This window comes from Macrotis lagotis, chromosome 7 (genome assembly GCF_037893015.1).
Source record: "Macrotis lagotis isolate mMagLag1 chromosome 7, bilby.v1.9.chrom.fasta, whole genome shotgun sequence".
NCBI classification, from domain to species: Eukaryota; Metazoa; Chordata; class Mammalia; order Peramelemorphia; family Peramelidae; genus Macrotis; species Macrotis lagotis.
In genome coordinates, this window is record NC_133664.1 from 278,518 (window position 1) to 294,565 (window position 16,048).

Below are 16,048 nucleotides of genomic sequence, written 5' to 3' on the forward strand. Positions count from 1 at the left end.
AGAAGGAACCCTGGGTTTGAATATGTGCTACCCAGCCATCCTACTAGTTCCCCTTCCCCGAGTCTGCCAGGGCTAGAAGGTGGCCCAGCCTGCGAAGAAAGTGTCCTGGGCCCCTACCTTTCTTCCCCCCCCCCCCTTCCCTTTTCTAGGTCATGGATGCCTCCAAGGCTCAAAATCTCTGGCTATTGTGAATTTGTGTGGATTTGAGAAATGTTAACTTTAACTGCTGAAACCTTCGAAGATATCTTGAGATTCAAAGCTTCTTTCATAAGAATCATGCCTTAAACCCAATAGGTCAAAGGCCAAGCCCACAGGGTCTCTGGGCTCAGGGTGAATGTAGATAGCAGTTACCATTTGGACCAGGAACCCTGAAGATCTTTCCCTCCCAGGTCAATTTTTTTTTTATTTTTTAGACTGGGTAAAAGAGGCAAGGTCATTCTTTGCTCATTTCTTACTAGCCTTAATCATGGAATGGGCATTGTCTCTCACTGCCTCTAGGACTCAGTCCTGATCCTTGTCTGACAACTAGATCTGATGGCTCTGGAGGCAAAAAAGAGAGGCTCTCGACTTTGCACAGCACCCCCCTCTTAAATCCAAGTTACTTGCAAGTCATGACAGCACCTTCCTGATATAGTTCTCTTCAAGAACCAAGGAAGAAAGAATTCTCTCTTGTCTATGATCCATCTCTGTTCTTTTCTCTAGTTAGTGTCTTCTCTCTCTGGGCAGGACCAGTAGTGACCTCCAGAACAGGCCTCTCCCCAAGGATTTATGTGGCTTCATCCATCTAGGCTTGCAGGTGCCTCCCAGATTAAGACCCTCTTTTCCCAGGAGGGGCCTCCAGCATCCTCCCTAAAGTGTTGTAAAGAGTTGGTTAAATTTTCTTGTTACACATCTACTCTGTAAAACCATGGTTTTGAAATCCAATTCACAGATATCTTTTAAAACCATTCTTTCCCAAGTCTCTTCATTCAACCATGATAAACTAGACTCATCACTGCCTCCATTTCCTCATCTGTAAAGTGGAGATAATAGCACCTACCATCCTTGGTTGTTGTGAGAATTAATGTAATATTTGTAAAACATTTAGCACAATGTTCTTCTTTTGACTATTATTAAGTTGGAAGAGGTATCCCATCTGTTCTAACCCACCACCTAGAACCTTGGAAATCATCAGGACTCAGCAGTAATGGTCAACTTCCAGTCACTGGGGACTCTGAAGAGAATGGTTTTCAGTTGGATTATTCATGAGAAGCCAAATTTTAAGGGACTGAGAAGAAAATGAGGTCAAGAAGTGGAGGCATCCATGCCAACTTTGGGTTTTAGTTTCTTGGTGTCCTTTCTTACCTTCTGGATCCCACATGTAATTCCAGCTGAAATGAACATAAGTAACAGGACATTTTATCTTTGTTAATAAGTTTATTTTAAAGATCACCTTTAATGTAGCAAATATAAAGTCATCAATGTCATACAAATTGTCAAAAATGTCCAAAGTACAAAAAAAATACAGCCCATTAGTTAAATGGTCGTTATTCTCAGGACATAGTGGGCATGCACACTATCCACCAGCAAAGCTCATGCGTCCTTTGGATGAAAACGTAAGTACAATGAGAAGATGGGCACGCACTCCAATCACAAATCCATCGCTTCAGTCAGTTTCCTCTCTTCAGGGATACCATTTACCTGGAAGACAAAGATGCATCGTGACATTGGTAGTTTCAGGAACAGCCCATTGCCACTCCTCGGTAGGCACCAATATTTAATTCCTGTTATTTTTCTATCTTTGGCTCAAAGGGAAAAGACAAATTATAAGAGCAATACTTCCCCACCCCACCCCCAAGCCCCCAAACCTCCCATCTGAGCAGTTTCACAAGTTTGTCGTTCATTATGGTGTCTCTGGAGAAGTCCCCCACCCTCCACCCATTTTACAGATGAGGAAACTTAGTCTGTAAAGTCATGTGGGTACTATGTGGAGGTGCCAGGATTCAAGCCCACATCTGCTAACCCCCCCCCCCCCCCGATCACAGCCTCTGAAACCCATGGTCAGAGCTCAGAAAACTCTGCTCTATTTACATAGAACACACACACACACACACACACGATTTATTATCTCCCCAAGAGCATATGAAGCTCCCTAGAGGTGTGCCTCCTTTTTATCTTTGAACCCCAGGTGCCTGGCACAGTGTTGGCCCTTCATTGTGGGGTGGACATTAAAGGCCTAACTCCCAAGCATCTGACAAAACAATTCTAAAGGCCTGGAAAAAATCCTGGGCCTTATTGTGACCAATGAAAGGTAGCTGAAAAAAATACCTCTAACTAGTGACCAACACATCTATTTGTACTTCTCCACACGAGTCATGGAAGGCAGCCTCGATGAAAGTCCAAGAAGGGAACAGGTCTCTAGCTGCCACATCTGTACAGTGACAGTTCACCAGTAAATGCTTGTTGTGTTACACATAAAATGACCATTTGATCCAGTCGATAAAACACCACTTCAAGTTTCTCTCCAAGGCTTTTGTCAGAATCCCTCCCAGTTGTTTGTTTCATGACGTGAAACACAAAAAGGGAGCCACTCATTAGCCAAGATCCATCACTCGTCACTGTCATGGAGGACACCCCACAGCCAGTCCCAATGGGAGAGGGGTGTCCCCCGATACTTTTGTTTGAAAGTGACATTGTGATTGTCAGCTCTGTGACCCTAGGCAAGTCACTAAAGCTCTGCCTCAGTTTTTCCATCTGTATAGGATGATCAAAACAGCACTCAGGTCCCAGCTATTAAATAAAATGCTATTTATCATGATCACTCCCAATCATTATTATTACTGTTGACTGCAAGACATTCCACATCATTCCAGAGTTTCCTAAATGAGATCTATGATCATTCAAAAGAGCTTTGTCTACATCTCAGGAAAAATAGAGGGGTAAAGAGTGTCTCCTGCCCCAAGGGTGATGCAGAGCTGGTTGGGCCAGACTGGGACACAGATGCTGCTTTAAGGACCCAAACTCTCTGAAAAAAAGTTTCTATGCTGTCCTTGTGATGCACTGGGATTATGTGACTGTGGTGCATGTTAAAACATGGGGAAGTGCATAGTGGACAAGGGAAGGAAACCAGGCATCTCCAACCAAGAAAGAGAAGAGAAGGGGGAATAAAAGATGGTCTAAGAGATATATGACTGGTCACAAGGCTAGAGATGCCTGATGAGAGTGGAAAGTTGTTAGCCTGTTGGGTGGAGCTTCTGCCAAGGGGGCCTAGGATGGGTTCCATTAGGGAGAGAAAAGACTGCCCATCTGGCACCCCCTTGCAGGCTGGAGCCCCAGAGGCAACTACCTACTTGAGGGCCTGGGGCTGGCACCATGAGGTGGTTGGGTTTCTGGCAGAGACCAACCAGGACTAGCATCACTGTTGCCCACCCATTCTCCCTACAGGACTGTAAGGCCCTTGGAGAAATTGAGACAAAAAGCTCTGTGTCTAGAATGAAAGCTGGTGATCCACTGAGAAGTTGGAATTAGACTTAAGGGTTGGAATTTGGGATTGCCTGTTGGCCAGGATCATCATTGTTTTCCCAAAGAAAAAAGCCAGATCAAATTTGAACGATTAGAGAAGTGGATATTTGTTCTGGTGCAAAAATTTTAGAAGAGATGGGGGTTCTCAAGTGGTGTACAGGCATCTACAGGCCCCCCGGTGCCTTGAGATCACCACCCTGCCTGGGAGTGATGCCTAGCTCCAATTTCCATATCTTTGCCCAAACCTCTCTCTCTCTCTCTTCCTCTCTGGCTCCCACAGTCTTGGACCTCCTTCAGAGCTCTACCCAAGCTCTCCTCCTTAGAGACAGCTAGGTGGACTTACTCTAGAACAAGTCACATAACATCTGTTTGCCCCACTTTCCACAACTGAAACACAGAGATCACAGAGTTGCTGAGTGAGGCCCCAATAAATCTCCTTTGTAAAAGGAGTTTAGCTCCCCCTTCCCCACCAGAAGCTCTCTCTGTTGCCCCTGTCCATCCATGGCTCACCCATTTGACTGTTGCCTTGTCTTGTGATGCTCCCAAGACATCTTACCCTCATCATCTGACTACAGGATGACTCACAATGCAAGACAGAGAGGCAGCATCAAGGATAGGGTTGGGTTTGGAATTAGGAAGACTTAAGTTCAAGTCCTCAGTTTCCTCATCTGTAGAATGGGGACAACAACTCTTGCACTCCCTCCTCCAAAGGGATAAAATGAGAGTTATTGAACTGAATGGAGACATCTTTTCTTTCAATATTACACAGTCTAAACTTCAGGCAAGCCGCTTAGCTTTTGGGAGATGACTATGTTCGATTTTTTAACATCAGAAAGAATATGATGGAAGTAGCCACTGGGGGACTCTGCCTGTGGCATGGGGCTCCTCCTGCTGGGGATATGAGGTGCCTTAGGAACTGACATTTACCTGGCAAGGAACAGTCACCCTGCCTTGGACTTCACAACCTTCTCATCCCTCTCGGATTAATATCTGAACAATGATTTCATAATACTTGCCTCAAATCTTTGAAAAGTTGTCATACGAAATTCTCCTTAAAGCCCCGAAAGCAGTAACAGAGAAGATGGATTTTAAATTAAAAAACCAAACATGGTAAAAGTTATTTTTCAAATTGCTGGCTCAGCAGCCTGAACAGCCAGGACCGCCCTGTGATCAGCCTAGGGCCAAGGCTCTCCTCCTCTCCCTCCCCCTTAAGGCACAGCTCCAGCCAGGTCCAGGAAAGCTGGACAGCCACAGCCCCAGGTAGATCCATGGGACCCAGGACAGACAGACCATGGCTGAGGGTGCTCTTGGAGACCCCTTAGCTAGCAAACAGTCTGAATAAACTGATCTGTGTGGGAGAGTGACCTGTCTTGTCCTCAGCAAGCAGGCACCAGGGTACCACCCATGACTCAGACAAAATCGAGGAGAAGCTACCATCTCATCAGAGAAAGGTCTAAAGGGTGGCACTGCCAAGAAAAAAAATGACCAGGAAGGAAATCAGGTGACATCAGGCCCAGCTTTGCAAGCCCCTCTCATTGCAGACTAGCTCTGTCAGGAAGATGCCCCAGGGAGGATGCTCAAAGGTGCTGTGCCCATGACAGGCCCCCAGCGGTTTGGCTGCAGTGAGATCTGGAATCCTATCCCCCAATTAAGTACGGAAGGAATCTGGGAAGGGCAGAGCCTAACCCCCACCCTCCCCCCCCAGATCAATCAGCTTGGAGGGCCTAGGCTGCATGGAACCATCCAAGTCACATGCTCATACCCTGAATTTACAAAGCAATCATCCCCTCAGCCCCAGGCAGGTCAATGATGAACTAATTCCCGCCCTCCACTCCTTGGGTCAAAGTACACTTTGCTTAGCAAATGGCCCTGACCTGATGTGCCTTGGGAACTGGTATCATTTGCAGACACTGGCGGTACTCACCAGCTGCCTGCTGCTGTGGAATCTGTGTCTGATGTGGCAGGTTCCTAGAAACAATGAAAATCTTAGAGTGAAACTGCAGGTTTCTGTAGACAGATTATATTGCATTTAAAAAAAAAAAGCTAAAAGAACCACACATCTTTTAAATAGCAGAGCTGATCCAAGGACTGAGGACTTTGATTCAGTGAATTGAAGGCCTATCCAAATCTACCTCCCCCACCTCCCCATCTACAACATCAACTGTGGAAAGAGGAGACAAGTATACCACATCTTCTAAGTACTAGGTACTATGCTAAGCACTGGGATACAAATAACAGCAGTCTTTGCCCTCAAGGAGCTTACATGCTGAAGAAGAAAGGCAACCTGCAAAAAGGAACTGGAAAGGGTTAGAGGGAGAACACTGGGGAGGGGAGAGAACTGTGTTTTCCTAGCAGGCAAAACTATCAGGTTCTGGAGCTAAGTCTTCCAGAGGATAGCAGCTAGATTTGAATGAAGCTAGGGAACCTAAGAAGTAAAGGTAAAGGAAATTCATGGAGATGGGAGATGAGGAGTCATACCCAGAAAACAATAGGCTGACTGGGTGGCTGGAAAATCAATGAAATCAATCTGTGCAGAGTTCTTGTCTCTAGCTCGTTTTGTTGTTTAATCATATTTTTTTTTCCTTTGAACTAAAGAGTCTTTGGGTTGGCTACTACAGAAACATATCGCTGGGGCTCCTAAGTGATGGTTTTTGAACTATTAACTACCCCCACCATGATGTGCCTCAAATGAGGAGCCTTGGGGGAGAGACCACAGCAGTGGGAGTGTTTGTATGTGAGTGAAGAGGACAAGGCCAGGGGGGACCACCTGGACAGTGAAGAGCTCTGGAAAGAGGCACACACACTCATCCACTCAGAAAAATGACAGAAGGGACACAGAGAATGAAGAAGTTTCCTCATCTCCCTATTTGATGCACCTGATAGTGAAAAAACAAATAAAAAATCTCAACCCAAATCCAAGGAATAGAACTAAATGAAACTCATTGTATTCAATCATTCCAAAAGAAAGGCTTCAACAATCTGGCATTAAAAACATGTGGGAATTATTCTGGCCAGATTTGCTTGACTGGCAATTCTAACTGGAAAGAGACTTTTCCATGACCTCCATTGCTGATCACAGCTCCTCAATCTATTTTGATTCTTCCAATGGCTTGGCTCTGACCCTCTCTTCTAAAGCCAGCCTGTCCCCTCCACCCTCAGGCATCCTGAGGGGTTCAGTGACTAAGGGGAGGGGGGAGGGGAGGAGACCCAACTCAGCTCAGTTCTTTTAAGGTGCTGGGCCCACCAAGTTTAGGACCATATTTCACCCAACTGCTGCTGGGCTGGGAGGCCAAAAGCCATTCCTCATTCCCCGGGGTTGCAACTGTCCAGAAAGCAGGTCTCTGGTCTCCTTTGGGTGGAGACATCATCTTAAGTAATAGGATAGGGTGGCTCATGCTCCATTACAGTCATTACATGCCCCTCATTACAAAGTCACAAACTGAATTGACTTTTTTTTTGTTTTTTTTCAAGGCAATGGGGTTACATGACTTGCTCAAGGTCAACAGCTAGGCAATTATTATTAAATGTCTGAGGCCAGATTTGAATTCAGGTCTTCCTGTCTCTAGGGCCAGTGTTCTATCCACTGCACCACCTAGCTGCCCCCTGAATTGACTTTCAGAAACACAGCATTTTAAAATTTGGAAAACTTGAAATTTAGCTGAGTTTTAAGAGTTAAGGAAACACGAAGACAAGTTTAAAAAGTTGTCTGTTTCTTTTCTCTGACTCATGAAAGTGCCAAATAAATCCACTACCAGTGAAAAGCCTGAACCCAAAGAACCTAAATCCCACTAAGCATTTTGTGCTGGCTCCTTCACTGCACTGGTACCCCCAAACAAACCTCCATAAGTCATCCAAACCCTAGCCCAGTCTGAAGCATGTTGTGATGTGGGTCAGTAACCATCAGATGTAGGGTCATCCAAGTCAGCCTCCTCTTCCTCAAAGAATCAATGAATGATTCCTGCAAAAGAGGGTAAGGGAGAGGGAATGGAAAGCCTTGACCTTTTGGCATGGATTTTCTTTAAAAGATGGCCTTTCTCTCCAACTCCCAAAGTGTTCTGCTACTCTGCCTCTGTCTTACATCACAAAGAACAGCCACTATGAATTGAGAAGCCTTGTGGTCACAAATAGATTTCAGGAAGGTTTGTGAACTTGAGATGTCAAAATTGCATTTTTTTGTCAATACAGTTGGTTTTCCTTTGCAATCCACTATATTCAATTTGTGCTTTTAAGAATATGATAATGAGACTTCAACAGATAGACAAGTCCATGACACAAAATGATTCAGAACCCTGTTGTAAATACATGATTGCCCAAAACAAATAATATCTATCAAGAAAAGTAAAATTAGGGGCGGCTAGGTGGCACAATGGATACAGCACCAACTCTGGAGTCAGGGGGACCTGAATTCAAATTCGACCTCAGACACTTAATAATTACCTAGCTGTGTGGCTTTGGGCAAGCCACTTAACCCCATTTGCCTTGCAAAAACCTTAAAAAAAAATTCTGAAAAGTAAAAACATTGTTTTCAGATAGACATGAAAATGTGTGGTCAAGTAGACATGAAATACCAAAAAAACAAAACCCAAAACAAATATGCTTCCTCATCCACTGAGTATTCAGACTGGGCCAAAAAGGCTTTTTCAGACATGTACCACAAACCCGGGTTCTTTGTCACTCTTCGTGGGAGGCTGTTGGTTGGTAGGTTCGACTGCTAAACATCCACAAAGCCTTGTCATTGTAGGCAGCTTTCCCTCATTCAGCACAACTCATGCTACCTTCTACTCTTGCCATCAGCCAGCGTGTACTCGCCAGAATTGGTGGAGGGTGGCAGGACAGGGAATCTGCTGCTACCACATCAAAGGAGTGTCCCGGAGTGAGACGGTCAATTGAGAATAACTTCCCTTAATGTTTCTCTTAGCTACTGCCCTCACTCCCTTTGCCTTCTTGTTCCCTGGTTTCTTCAAGCAGGACCCACTTGGCCTACCATTATCTAGGTCAAGGAGGGACCTTTTTTATTCCAAAGTGACTGTTTTTGTGATTTACTGTACTCAGTGAAGACTCCTGGGGGTGAGTGCTTGGGATGGGAAAGGGACTAACCCAAACAAAAGAAATCAAATAAGAGACCTCAGATCTCTTGGCCTCTCACCCCTGTGTGTGAGGTCTTCTGAATGGAAAGATTCTGTAGTGCCCATTTATCAAAAGAGGGTGGCAGGAGAGCAAGTCAGTGGAGGATCTAACCTGCCTCCTCAGATGTTTAATGTATGAAATGGCAAACAAGGTTAATATTAAATAAAAGCTGTCATAGGAGGGATTTGTCATGTGACCATGAGCAAGTCTTCCATCTCCCAAGTATCAACTCCTGGGCTTTTTGCTCCCTGGATGGACATTCTATGATATCTTGGCATCCACCCCATGTCTTTTTTTTCTTTTAAACAAAGGAATACTTACAACATACAAATTACTGCCCCCTCTAACATGTGGGAAGCATAAGCCATCTCCAAACACACACTTTGCCCCTTCGGTTTCTGAATATGCTCACAGAGCCCAAGCCCCTGTTCCAAGTGCAAACCTCACACAGGTTCAAGTCCCAAGGACCCTTACTTCTCAGGGCCTCTTTCAGTGAGCTGGTGGTGCTACCCTGCCTGACATCTTAGCTTTGAGATGGCTCAAACTCCTGGGGCCTTCAGGGAGCAGTTTGGCCATATGTTAAGAGGAGAGAAGGCTGATGACTAGCTGTAGGAGATGGGAATGCCAGTCCCTGCTCTGCCACCAGCTAGCTTTATGACCCGAGGCAAGGAACAGACTCTTATTTTCCCAAAGGACTTAGGAGACTGACCTCTCACAAGTCCTTCCCATCTCTGGAATCCCACCCTTGAACACAGAGCTGCTGTTGCCTTGATTCCTGGGGCTCCTCAATGTATCTTTGCTTCAAGTTCTTCCTTCATTTGAGGCCCAATCCTTGGACAAGACAAACTTTTCATTTGCCACATTGTTTCAATGAGAAAATACAATTCCCTTCAAGAACCTGTTTCCAGGAATCTGTAGCATAGCAGAGTATGGCAGCACAGGGAAGGGAAGACATAGAGGACAGCTCCCTGACCCCAGCCACCCCTTCCCAACCAAGGCCCAAGTTGGGAGGCTCAAATCATATTGCGGAGATTTTGTAAAATCATTAAAAGTGTTCAACAAATTTAGGAATATTCAGCTGCCTCAAAGATATGGTCCAGGGAGCAGGGAAATGAATGAGGTCAGCCTGGACAAAAAGCTCCTAATGGCCAAAGGTACAAACCTGCTGCTGCTGCTGCTGTAACCTGCCAGCCCTGTACCCTCTTTGACCCATGTTGGGGTTAAGACTGATGCCTACTTATCTGGTTAATGGGGCAGATGGAAAAAGAAAGAAAATGATGGAAGGGACAGTTAGATGAAGCAGTGGATAGAGCACTGACCCCAGAGTCAGGAGAACTTGAGTTCAGATCTGGACTTGGACAATTGATATCTATTAGCTGTGTGACCCTGGCAAGTCACTTAACCCTGACTGCCTCAAAGAAAGAAAGAGAGAAGAGAGGAAAGGGGTGGGGGGAGAAAAAGGATGGCAAAGGAGAATTCTCTCTTGCCAAGAGAAGCTAAATGCAAAGAAAAGGCTGAATAAGGAGATGAGCATGGCTACCTTTCTGGCCAGGGGCTGGTTGAGGCTGATGAAGGCTGTTGACTGCATTAGTCAGGAACTGAGGAGAAGAAGAGACAGTATGTCTAAGCAGAGCCTATCAAGACTGACCTACAAGCATTTAAGCTAAAGGGAAGTTCAAATGATGATCTCCCCAGAGTTTGAGGCCACTGGTGTCTTTGAGATCCCTCTAGCTCAGTTCCACAACCTGAATTCTGGGCAGATGTGACAAATCTTGCACCACCTCAGCAATGCAGAGTACCCAAGGTCTTGAGTGGCAGCAAACACTATAATGAGACATGCTCTTCTCTGAAGTGCCTCGTCCTGCTTTGGGGTCCCATGGTCACCCCACTCTAAAGACCTTGACAATCCTCATTCTTTCCCTGGTAGCCCAGGAGGGTCTTAAGAAAGACCCTGCAGCCACCGATCCAAGCTGTTGCGGCAATACTTACGGTTGGGCCTGCATCAATGGCATGCTGGTATTGTCATAACTATCCGTGTTCAGCGGGGGGATGATCTCCCCAGTGACTGGGTGGAACACAGGCAGTGTAGATAGTGGCCAAGCGATTTCTCTGTTCTTGGACATATCCCGCAGCTCTTTCGTGGATTTCTGAATAGCACTGTGATGGACCAGTTGGATGCTAGGTCAGAAGGAAGAAACAAGAGTCATTAAGAGTCAACGGCTCCTCCAGACAGGAATGTCTGAAAAGTTATGGGAAAACAGTTCTCTCCAAATAAAAACACCGGTTATTGCGTTTTCAGACTTGCTAGACTCTACCTCTGAAATAGGAAACATCTTTAGCATAAAATTTTACATAGTTGGAAGAAATTTAAAATAATTATTTGACTAATCTTGAAATCAAGGATTGTTTCATTAAACTAAACAAATAGTGTGTGCAGAGTATCAGATTAGAAATCTCCTCACCAGGAAGTGCACCCCCTTCCATGTTGGTTGGAATTCTCACCCTAACTACCATTTTTACCCAGATCCTTCCTTCCTTCCTGGGTGGGTGGGGGGCATCTCAAGGATATGCAGAATATCCCTTTGTGGGTAGACTCTGGCTATAGATTTGGGGGAAGTCTTTGCATCAGAAAGCTGGTCTTCTCTTCATTCTTTATACAACTGTGCAGTAGGAGTATTTTCAGTTTAATTAGCTACACATTCACTTCCATGCCCTTTTTAGTGTGAATTTCCTGCCCCTCCAAGATCTAACTATTTAAAAAGCAGCTCTCGCATTTTGGAAATAAATCATGGGCCAGATAAATGGAACAAGCGCCTGACACACATGGATGAAGCGTGAAGGACTACGGAGAGATGGGAAGTCAATGGGAACAAAAACAGCAGGAAAGAAGACACTTACTCTGGGGTGTACATGTTTCTCTTTTCCCTAGAAACAAAACAAAATGTATGAATTAAATCATAGCATTGATATTTGGAACATCAGAACTATGTGCTGATGGTGGTCAACATGAGGTGGAGATGCTGCAAAGCACGGCCAGGCCCTAGATGAGCATGAACAAAGAGCCAGGACTGGTGAGAGACACACATGGAGAAAGAAAAAAAAAGCTTCGGGCTGAAACCAAGAAAGTTGGTGATGGGATGGAACAGATGATGTGAAGGATGGAGAGAGGGGGCGGTGCTGCTCGTTGGCTCCCTTCCTTATTCCTCTGGCCTCCTGGGTCTACTTTCTAGCCTCTGGGCTGGAGAACAAAGGCTTGGCCCTCCGGCCAGATCACCCCTGACCAATGCTGGGGTTTCAGATGGTCTGCACACTCCACTGTGGCCAAGAATTCCAAGTCTGATCCAACTCTCACTTCTGGTCCAGCTGAAGCATCTACTTGGTGTCCACCATGCCAGCAGAGGCCCAAGAATAGCATCTGCTCTCTGCACCTCTCGCAAGTGGGTCACTAGGTTTCAGTCTAAACCAGAATTAGAGTTGGAACATTCTTGGGACCTAGCTGATACCGAAGGGGTTGCCTTATTCCTGCTATTAGACCTCCTACCTCCATTTAAGAGGGTCTCAAAGTGAGTTTAAGACATGTTTAAGAGGAAAAATAGTTTCCACTGGTTTATCAAGAATTTTATGGTCTACAGAAGCTCCTTTTTAGTGTGAGCTGGTGTGTTGTGAGCTGAGAAGACGCCACCATTCATTCCATAGTAGAGTGCTGAAGTACTCACACGCCTTCACGGCGGCAGCACATGATGTAGGCAAGGACCAAAAAGAGCACCAGCGCTACAGCTGAGGGCACGGCCAGCGTGATGAGGAAGTCCGAATAGTAGTCTCTGCTCTTCAGCGAGTCCGGAGGAGGCCTGTACTCGCCACCATCAGGCAGAATCCCCTCTCCACAAATCACCTCCTGGTAGGTGGACACTTGTTTCGTTTTGTCAACCTGACACAAGAAAGAAAATGGCAACACACAGATTAGCCACCAGGAGCCATGGGTGCTATCAGAGCCTGTAATGGCTCTCTTTGTAGAGTACTTTGTATTTGTTATCTCATGGAAGCCTTACAGCAACCCCATTTCACAGCTGGGAAAATGGAGAGTCAGAGGGGGATTGCATCCAGGGTGGCCACCTGGTTGCCACCACCTTCCATTTATCCAGAAACAGCAAACAAGACAACCAGGAAATGAAGAGTCCTATTCCACTTGTAATAAGACCCTGAACTCTTGATGCCCAGGCCATATGTGGACCAGTAGCCTGCTTGCCCCCCCCCCCCACAGACAAAGATGTGATCCTGGAAGGGGAGGAAGAACTGAGGTGAGCTCATCTGGGATCCCCGAGATAGTCAGAACCCACACCTTGGCGATCCTGGGCTCTAACCCTGGGTTCTAACATAGCTTTACTACAGCCTTCAGACTAGGTAAAAACCTAAACAGAAAGGATTCTCCACCATGCTTCCCAATCCTCCATGACACACCTGGAGCTGAGTAGTGACACTAATCATGAGCCAGCTAAAGGCAGGGAGAGGAAGAGGATTTGTTCCTGAAGTCTGTTGCACTGGCAGCACTCCTTCCTAGGATCAAACAGCTAAAGACATAGCCCATTTCGAATTCTTTTACAATAAACTTGGATTCTATTATCCCAAGAAATGTCTCCTGTCTGACCTTGTCCTGGCAGAGCCCTGAGAGGTGAGGGCTGCAGCATTTGTAGACAAATTTGACAAATGAGGAAAGTGATCTCTGAGGCAGAGTCTGAACCCAGGCCTAGCACTCTTCCCCATATGACTGCCTCTCCAGGGGTGCTAGTAAGAAAATTTCAACTCAGAAAGAATTGGGAGCATTGAATTTGAGGATGAAATCAAATGAAGACAGTGCTAAGCCCCTCAAGTTTGTCACCTGACTAAATCAGGGGTTGCTAGAACCAGAAGGGGTGGGTCCGGGCAGGGGAAGCTACTGATAGGCCCATGGCAATGGGGAGAGAAGCCACAGCAAATAAACCCAGTTGGGCCAGAACCTCACTGAGCACCTAAGGTGAGGCGAGCCAGCTCAGAGTTAGCAAACACCACCCACTGGGAACCTGGAGGCTCAGACACCTATTGTCCCAAGCTGCCAAGGCATGTTTGGACACCAGAAGCCATGTCATTAAAAGATTTCCAAGACTGGTTCTGAGCACAGTGGTGGGCACTCAGCAGGCACCCCATCGATTTTTGTGGGTGGAATGCCTGAATGTTCTGCTCTGGACATGAGCCTGTTCTTAGAATTCTTTGTCTTATTCCCTGGCCTTCTTCCCTCCAGCAGAATGGAAGCTCCTTGAGATCAGGGATGGCTCAACTTATGTCTTTCTATTCCCAACACCTGCCAAGCAAGGAGCTTTGCATACCGTAGGCATCTCAAAAATGTTGGTTGAACCTCCCATGAACTTAGCAGCCTATAAACTTGGAGCTGAAAAGACTGCCAAAGTCACCAAGATCATTTAGAGGTAAGGGCAGGGAAGCTCTCAGGGGGTGAAGGGCATCCAAGCTCACATGGGAAGGGAATGGCAAAGCCAGGAGGCAAGTCTCTGGACTGGGGTTCCAAGAACCAGTCCATAGCCTGGTGTTGCCTCAATGGGAAGCACCTCAATTGTAATCTCCCCTCCCAAGGCGGCCTAAGGCATTCTCCGAAGGAAATTCTTGGCCTGGTTGGCCACCAGAATGAGCTGTCTGAGGAGACCTTGATGGTCAGATCAGGGCTAGCAGACCAAAGTTGAGTTCTCTTCAGTAGAGAGAAGGATCTGTGTCTAGTCTCTAGTGAATCCTTTCTCCAGGAAGTTGTTAGGGCCTTCCCCTCTGCTGGGTATGTCCACTTGATCCTGATTTTCTCTTGTTTTTTTTAGAACTGTTGGTTTTAGATTGTCAGCTCCTTGAGAGTAGGGACCAGTACTTAGCACAGTGCCTGGCTGCAGGAGGTACCTAATATTATTAGTTAGCTGACTAAAGAGACAAGTGTCCACCCAACCAGCAAGCACTGCTCAGGGATAGACTATGGGCAAGCACAAAGAAAAAACCTAGAGTCAAGGGACAGCCTAGGGAAGGGGAAGCCTGCAAACAAGGAATTACATATGAGATCTGGAAAAACAGACTGAGACATAGGCAGCACTAACAGATGGAACATTTATGGAAAAGTAGCTCCTTTGGAGCTCTTGCTTCTAGTCACATATTTGCCTCCAAGAGCCCTCAGGGTCTTCATACTTACCAGAGAAATTTTGCACCAATCAATATAAAACTGAGCTCGAAATTTTTTATCACATGTTATAACAGGTTCCATTTCTTGGCTGCACCGCAGCTGGTTCTGGGGATTCTCCACCTCCCGTAAGCATGAAGAAAAGGGAACATCAGCACCAACCATCACATAGACCCTAGAGAGAGAGAGAGAGAGAGAGAGAGAGAGAGAGAGAGAGAGAGAGAGAGAGAACAAAAAGAAACAGGCCTAAGATGTTGGCTGGCCCTGGATGGCAATGAAAAATGAAGAAGTGACAACCTACTTGACCCCTCTATGGAAGGTTATAGGCTAATGGTAGCAGCTCAGGAGAGCAACTTTTCTGAGAGCTTGGGGGTGTGCGTGGGGAGGGAAAGAATCAGAGACAGAGACACAGAGAACACAACTGAGGGTAGATGGAGAGACTGCCAGGTACCCAAGAAGAGCTGAGGACTACAACTTTGCACTAGATTTGCCTCAAGTTTCTTAGCAATTGAAGCCATGAGAGAAAAAGCCTGGGCTCAACAATATAGGCATCTCATGTAGCCTGCAGAGATCATCCCCTTCTTCCCTGGAATTAAACCCAAGCAGAAATGGACAACAAACATCCTTGGAATGTGGATACTGAGGAAGAAGGGGAAGATCTTTGAATGCCCTTCAAGAGGAGGTGCTGAGGTGGAGCTCCAGGGATGCTTCTAACCTCAACTGTGCTTCAATTCTGTGCTGTAAGGAGCACAGGGCCCTAGGCTGCCCTTTCCCCCAAGTATTTCTTTCCCTGAGCTCACAGTTGTCTTGCCATGCTAGGGTGTCAATTCTTTGAAGGCAGACAGGAAATATGCTCTTTTTCTCTGGGTAGACTGAACATCTAGGACAAGACCTGGCACCTGCCTATTGAATGGAATCCTAAGCTTTGTGAGCAGAAACTCTAGGAAGAAGCTAGAGTCAATCATTAAAGAAAAGGCTGGTGAACATCTAGAAAGGGTGACAGTGAGTACAAGGACCCAGCATGGCTTGGATCAAAGCTGGCTGGATCAGACTAACATCACTTTACTTTTCTGAATTTTCAAACTAGTAGGGAGGGGAATGCTGGGGATAGTCCTCTAATTTTTGACATAATTTTGATTTAAAAAAAATCTCCCAACTATTCTTGTAGAGAAGACGGAGAGAGGAGGATGAAATAAATGGTAAGATCATCAGATAGGT

At 45.9% G+C, this 16,048-nt stretch overlaps 1 protein-coding gene across 5 annotated transcripts in view; it reads right to left on the reverse strand.

The window, feature by feature from the left end:
* Positions 1-1,391: 1,391 nt before the first annotated feature.
* The window catches only part of SGCE (sarcoglycan epsilon), a 51,903-nt gene continuing 37,246 nt past the window's right edge, over positions 1,392-16,048 (reverse strand). For 2 of the 5 annotated variants that reach the window (XM_074195346.1, XM_074195343.1), the window contains 6 exons: positions 14,843-15,005; positions 12,345-12,556; positions 11,527-11,553; positions 10,618-10,806; positions 5,376-5,469; positions 1,393-1,680 (listed from right to left, as the gene is read on the reverse strand). In XM_074195346.1, the coding sequence (XP_074051447.1) occupies positions 1,630-1,680; positions 5,376-5,469; positions 10,618-10,806; positions 11,527-11,553; positions 12,345-12,556; positions 14,843-15,005 (736 nt within the window). In that variant the 3' untranslated portion in view covers positions 1,393-1,629. Of the gene's footprint in view, positions 1,681-5,375; positions 5,470-10,617; positions 10,807-11,526; positions 11,554-12,344; positions 12,557-14,842; positions 15,006-16,048 lie in introns of all 5 variants that reach the window. The other 3 variants (XM_074195345.1, XM_074195347.1, XM_074195344.1) reach the window with 3 other exon arrangements.